The sequence below is a fragment of the Mandrillus leucophaeus genome, unplaced genomic scaffold (genome assembly GCF_000951045.1).
Source record: "Mandrillus leucophaeus isolate KB7577 unplaced genomic scaffold, Mleu.le_1.0 Scaffold194, whole genome shotgun sequence".
In the NCBI taxonomy this organism is placed as follows: Eukaryota; Metazoa; Chordata; class Mammalia; order Primates; family Cercopithecidae; genus Mandrillus; species Mandrillus leucophaeus.
The window spans coordinates 1072388-1079692 of NW_012101965.1; the positions used below are offsets into that span (position 1 = coordinate 1072388).

The 7305-nt window shown below is 42.5% G+C and overlaps 1 protein-coding gene across 1 annotated transcript in view; it reads right to left on the reverse strand.

Moving 5' to 3' along the window:
• Window positions 1-512: 512 nt before the first annotated feature.
• The window catches only part of ARFGEF3 (ARFGEF family member 3), a 136154-nt gene continuing 129361 nt past the window's right edge, over window positions 513-7305 (reverse strand). The window contains 2 exon segments of the mRNA XM_011978416.1: window positions 513-3016; window positions 4125-5346. Coding sequence (XP_011833806.1) covers window positions 2825-3016; window positions 4125-5346 — 1414 coding nt within the window. The 3' untranslated portion in view covers window positions 513-2824.

Genomic DNA, 7305 nt, shown 5'->3' on the forward strand with positions numbered 1-7305 from the left:
GGGAGTGGGCAGCTGAGTCACAGGAACAGGGCAAGAGACTGAGCTGGGCAGTCTGGGAAAGTGCCACTCCCCTCTCAGTGTTCTTCATCTCCTCCCTTGCTTCTCCACCTGCTGGGAAGAATCACCTGAAGGCCTACTTATTAGAGACTACTTTGCATCAAGCTGCAAATACCTCTGAGAAGTACTGCTGTCACTCAGTGATGTTTCTGGTTGAAATCTGATGTCAGTGTGGATGTCCGGTAACTCGAGTGCAGAGTATGTCAGGACTGGGTTATAGAGAAGACAATGGGAAGGTACCAAAACACTCTTAAAAATTATAGGTCAAGAGCTCTGTACACCTTCTCATCCTTTTATTCTTGGGACCCATATTCAGGCTAGAACTAGAACAGTGTTCGGACACAGTATAGGGTAAACTTATGTTCAAGAATTTTGGATCCCATAATAGAGCATCAGGGAGAATGCTGATTTCCAAATAACTAACATACTTTGGGACACAGTATTCACAATTATCATTTTTTTAGATGGAGTTTCGCTCTTGTCGCCCAGGCTGGAGTGCAATGGCACAATCTCGGCTCACTGCAACCTCCGCCTCCTGGGTTCAAGCGATTCTCCTGTCTCAGCCTCCTGAGTAGCTGGGATTACAGGTGCATGCTACCACACCTAGCTAATTTTTGCATATTTGGTAGAGATGGGGTTTCACCATGTTGTCCAGGCTGGTCTCAAACTCCTGACCGCATGTGATCCGCCCACCTCGGCCTCCCAGAGTGTTGGGATTACAGGCGTGAGCCACTGCGCCCAGCCGGTATTCACAAATTGAGACAGCTTCCTTTGAATTTTTCCACTTTATGAAAAGTTGCTATGTATAAATACTGTAATTCTGGCCTCTGCTTTACTGAAGCCTTTTCCCCCAGTAAACTGTGGAGTACTCACAGGTTCACAAAGAAGAACTGAACCTCAGGTAAGCTATAAAAAGAAACAAAACAACTGTGGTGTTACTTCTGTTGGAAAATAAAAAAAAAAAAAGCAGTTATCCAACTTTCAATTCCATTTATAAAGTATAAAAATTCAAAAGTATACAACATAGTTCACTGATATCCCAACAATTCATTGCCTTTTAAGATCAAATAGCTGATTACCTGTTTCTAAACTTGAATTATTGTCTAGTGAGTGAAAAATGAAGGCAAACAGAGTGTTCTGTGGAACTGGGAAAAAAATGGATTCTGTGGTGATCTCTAGATGGCACACAGAATGATAAGGGTCTTTCTTTCAGATCACCTGAAGAAGTCACAACACTGCCTTCCTCTTAACCTCTAAGTTAGTTCCATGTTTCTCAAGGAGGGCAAAGTTGGCAAATACCCTTTTAAATCCGTGTTTCAAGACTGCAGAATTTGTCTTTTATTTAAAGGGTGACTTATTCATTATGAATAGAGCTGAGAAATTATAATGTATGCCTTCACAACTAACTCTGCTCTGTAGAATGTGTGTAAGTAAGCTTGATTGAGGAGTTTTCAATCATTAGGATAATGTAGAAATACTGTAAATAATAAGATAAAGCTTTCAGTACTTAGAAATATCCACCTGAAATATTGGTCTGAATGAAAAGACATCAAACGTAGGGTAACTTTACTTGCTAGATAGGAGAAATATTTTAAATAGACAAAATTTTCTAAATTTCAGTGTCTTTCTCCATTGCCTTCATTTTATGAGACTTGCGCTTGTGTAACTGACACCATAATTTTGCAAGATTGTTGTGTTATATTTTAAGATTGAAAATGAGTTCATCATAATCCATCCCTACCCCACACTCCCTGCTCCCTTCCTGAGTCCCTTTCCTCCAAGCGTGTTGATATAAAATGAGTTGTGTTTTACTGTTTTGTTGTCTTAAAAACCAAACGTTATACCTTACGTTCAGATAATTGTGGGGCATGGAAATGTAAGTGCAACAAAAGACTAAGGCACCATTTTTTCTTTCCTTTCCTTGTTTGCCTTGGGGACGGAAGCAAACACCACGAGAACAGCCAGGGTGGCTGGTTGGTCTCATGTCTGTCTCTCGACGATCTATGTATCAGCCACTTTCACTGGGTACTCTGTGTCACAGGCTGACAAGCCACAGACTTCAAACCCTGCTAGGAAAGGACTTTCTTCTTTTAGACATACAGAAATCATACAGAAATAAAGGCACAACAGTACCTTATATGGGGAAATTGGTGAATAGCTAAAAATCTTATTTAGGAATAATTTTGAAGTGTTCTGGATTATTTTACAACAGAAGTCACCTCTTTCTTGATTATGACACCCAAGAATATGTTTTTATAGTTGTCTTCTTCCCAGCCAAACCCATAATCATAAATCTTCCTCCAGTTAATAATCCCTGGTACTAGATGTCTGAGTGTTTACATATCAGCTTGATTTACCAGCAGATATTGCCTTAGGAATTATATTTATTTTTAAGATGATAGATCAATATAGTGTTTTCAAATGAGTAACCCTTGAAAATGACCCATTTGGGGACAATGCTGTAAGCAAAAGCACTGGGAAATATACTTCAAGAGTTAGAAACATATCAAGGATTATAGATTCTTCTATAATAATGTGCAAAATCAGAATATCGTTTGTGTCATCTAGATACAAACCTTAGCATGGCCCCAATGCTGATCAGTGGTTGGAAAGGCTTTTTACATTAGGAAACATTGTTCTCTGAGACACTAGTTTAAGTGGGGCTGGTGGTGGGGAAAACGCAACAGTTGGATTGGCAGGCAGACTCTAACCCTCACTACTGCTGTTTGGTGGCGGAGTGGAATAGGAGTCTGCTACACAATGATGTCTACACAATGATGTCATAGACACGGCCCACCCTGCCCAGCCACTCCCTCACAGCCTGGCGAACTCTGATGTCAGTCACGTGACAGGTCAGCTGACTGATGCACGGGAACACTGCGGGCTGGAGGGCCGTAAAGGTCTGGTCTGGGAGAATCTGAATCTGATTGAGAACTGTTAGCACCATGTTGGTCCATGCCTAAGAGAAAGGATTTAAGAAAATTAGTGGCTTTCCCCCCTGGTTTTATTTGAACACTTGAGAGCGGCCCTGCCAATGTGGAAATGGGTTTTTTTTTTCAGGCTGTAGTTGCAATAAATTAGTTTTTGTTCATTTAATATGCCTATAATAAATTGTAGGCATATTAATTTATTATGCCTACATCATAATTTCACATCCATAAAGATGGGCAGAGATTTGCCTTATTTTCAGCTTTCACAAACTACTAAACTCTTACTCCTTAGATTAGAAAAAACAAAAGCAAAAATAAAAAACCTCCCTTGCCTTCTCACAATGAGATCTCCACAGGCCATTCATCTCAAACTCATTTTTTGATGCACCATAGAATTACACTCTAAGCCCCCCTGAAGATTGAGAATTTTTATGTGCACAGGATGGGCTAGAAAAAGTTGAGATGAAAACAATTTGAAAAAAATTAATTGGCATAACCACACAATATTTGCTTTTTTCGTTTGTATAATGCTTCATAACTACAGAATTTCTTCAGTGCCATTTTTGAATGACACACTAAGAACTCGATGCCAGTTAAAGCTTACTTTTTTTAAGACAGGGTTTCCCTATGTCATCCAAACTGGTGTGCACTGGCACCATCTCAGCTCACTGCAACCTCTGCCTCCTGGGATCACGCAATCCTCCTGGCTCAGCCTCCCAAGTAGCTGGGATTACGGGCATGTGCCACCTTTCCCAGCTAAGTTTTGTATTTCTTTTTTTGTAGAGATGGGTTTTGCCTTGTTGTCCAGGCTGGTCTTGAAAAAGCTTACATTTTATAAGCTTTAGCCTCATCTTATTTATACAGCTAAGTTCCTAATTTTCAATAATACACATTACAATGGAGAAAAACAGTTCCTGAAATTACCTGAGAGTAAAATTCCAGCTTCATAATGATATACTGATACTGGGAAATCCTGCACTTAGGCTCGGGCAGTCCTCTGAGTTTGGAGGGAAATTGGTTCGTACTCCCTACCTGTTTCTATAAATCTTAGCCTGTGTGCGCCCGCTCTGCAAAGGGGGCCCATCCAGTACTGGAAACCCAGCTTCCCGCCCACCTCCTCTGGCCGCAGGGGTGTACCTGGATCTGTGCTTCTGCGTCTCTCACCGAGACACTGAGGGAGCTGCCGGTGGAGCCTGAGCGGGGCCTCTTGTCCTGTCGCAGCAGCTCGGGGCCTGCGCTGAAGGAATGCCGCATTTGCCCTTGGTCCATCAAGTGCTGGGGACGCTGAAGCAGTGGGGAGTCCTGGCCCCTGGGACCCAGTGGCTCTCCTTTCTTCTCCACTTTGACCTCTTTGGGGAACGCGGCCAGGTTGTGCTGCTGTTTCCTCTTTTTGTATTCGGTCATCAACTTTGAAATGGTCTTGTCGGCCGCCATGGTGTAGATTTTGTTGCCTGCATTCTCCCACCACTCCTTCTTTCGGGTGGGATCCTTCTTCTCTACTTTGGGGCTGGGGGGCAGCAGCAGCAGGTCCCCACCAGCGGTCTTCAGGCTCAGGGACTCGCCCGTGTGCTCCCGGCACTGGCTTCTGTCGTCCTCGGAAGGGGTTTCTTTCCCAGAGAAGCCCCCCGTGGATGGGGTGGATGACTCGGACTGGAAGGAGGGCAGGATGAAGAATGGGTCGCCCTTGAAGATGGGAGGCTCCTCCAAACAGTTCTCCAGGTCCAAGTGCATCTGGATGTAGTTGTTGCACAGTTCCATGCACAGCTTGTGCAGCCTCTTGACTAGCCACACCCAGTCTGCGTTGCTGACAGGCTGGACGCTGAGCAAGGGCATCCGTGCCCGCCACTGTCTCTTCTCCTTGCCTCTCGGGGGGCTGACCTGGGCGGTTTCCTCAAAGATGTCTTCATCCTCAGATGAACACTGCTGGGAAGAATCTGTGCTTCTCTCGTCGTCCTCAAAAAGGACCTTCTTCACTTGCTCGGCCGTGATGGTTTCTTGATTGGTGAGAACAGCACACACCAGGGCGTGGAAATAAATGTTAAAGCTCATCGCAGACTGACGGTAGAGGTTGGCGGCGCCCCCGATGCCAGACACTTTCTTCAGCAGGCACTTCAGCCCGGGGCTGGTGTCAAACTCCCTGGCAGTCCTGTAAGAGTCCAGCAGCAGGTCGAATATGACTGCCAAGTTCTGCATGGAGATGTATCTGAGGAAGCCAGCCAGCTTGGCTTCTGGCACTTGGATCGTCTTTTCCTCTCCAGGAGAGGGGCCTTTGACAAACTCTTCTAACAAGATGTCATATAAGTTCTGGAGTAACACCTGATGGGACAGCAGGCTCACCACAATTTCCCTGAAAGACACGCTTCAAGTGAAAAGAGAGGGATCGATTAATGGTTTTCTGCCCTACATCAGGTATTTCAAAGCAATATAGACGTTACCCACTTCAGAATGATATATGCAAATTTACAAACTAAACTACCTCTACTCAAATGTCTTCCGTGAAAAAAGGCATACTTTTTGGGCATTACATGATAACCATTTTAATCACAACTAGTGGAATTCTTGACACTTTAAAAAATTCCCAAAGCTATAGAATATAAGTTATGATGCCAAATTAACAGTTAACATCAAGATATATTTGTGAAAAGATATCACAGTTGAAGGGGGCTAGGGGGTCTTTTTGCCCTTGGGAACACAGAATACATCTTGGGTTTTCCTATAACCCATCGCATGAGGTCAGGTGTGGAATTTTCCATTTGTGATGTCTCGCTGGCACTCAAAAAGTTGGGGTTAGGGATGCTCAACCTGTCCTATGTTTGCCAAATTTTTAAATTCACCAGTGTGGTTCAGTGTGGTTTTGGTTTCCAGTTTCATTTCTTTTCACTGCTCTTAGAATTTTATGAAAATAGTTGAGGCCATTATATGGCCAATTAATGCCCCAAACTGGATAATTATAAAATTATGACAACTGTTATTAATTTCAAAGGTCTAGCCATCATGTTAATAACCTTTTGCTTTATGTCTCACTATGACTTTGAATGTAAACATTTGTATAAGTAGGAAAAGTGCTTTTCTAACAGCAGAAAATGACAAATCCTGCATAAATCTCAATGTCAACTTTGCCCTTTGTCTAGTCCTCACTGAGGGAAAACACATTACTCTCAAAAACAGCAACCTTTTAAAATAAATCACGTTCACTTTTTTGTGGTAAAATAATACATAAAAGTTACTATTTTAATTTTTTGTGTATACAATTCAGTGATATTAAGTATATTCATAATGTTGTGTAACCATTACTGCTATCTATTGCTAAAACGTTTTCATCATTTCTAACGGAAACTTTGTACCCATTAAACAACTCTCCATTTCCCCAGCCTCAGCTCCTACTTAAGCTACCAGTAAACCCGAACACGCGTTCTTCTGAAAAAGAGGGCTCCAAAAGCTTATACCAACTTGGTCCAAAAGCTATCAGTTTATTCTAATGTTTTCTGTCCATACTATAAGGATGTGAACTAAAAAGGGAAATTTTTTAGTCATCAGACAAGTCTGTCCCCATGACACCTATAACATCCTCAAGGGACGGGACACTACCTTATTCATCTTCTTGTCCCCAGTAACCGGGAAAATGGTGAGAGTAGCATTCAGTAAGTCTCCAAGTCAAAGAAGGAAAGCAGGCTGACTCTGGGCACAGGCTGCCTGAAGGAAATGCTCCCCCTGAGAAATGGCTCTGACATTTGAACCCCACTCCCCTAGGATCCTGGATCCCTGACGCAGGAAGCACCACCAGAGGGGTGAGTTTAATCAGCCTGGTGAAGGCGTGGAACCCTTCGCTCACAACATTGTTTTTTATTACCTTCCCGAAGAAATGAAAAGCCATTTTCCAGCCAACACCTAAAGTGAGGCCAATGCAAAGCCATGTCTGAATTGTGGAATATCTTCATCCACCGAGATCATTTTTTGGATGCTTTAAGAGATACAGCTCCTAACTATGCATGTAAAAAAAGACAGCAAATCCGCTTTACCTTAGGTTTGGGTTAAAGGATGCAGTGACAAGAAAACAGAATGGGAAGGAAATAATACTGAAGAGATCAAGGTTTCACAAAGATAAGTGAAACAATTTTATAGGTATGCAGTTCTTAATCATCTATGCTGATAGGAGACAAAGATCTCAAACAAAATCAACAAATAACTTTCTAATTCAGCGTACCCAAGGGTTTCAAGCTTTTTCTCAGCACACCTTTAAGAAGTCTGCCATCCTCCAGATTGGATAATTGAGAATTATTTGCATAACAAGTGGTTGACTTAAAACATGCTAATATAT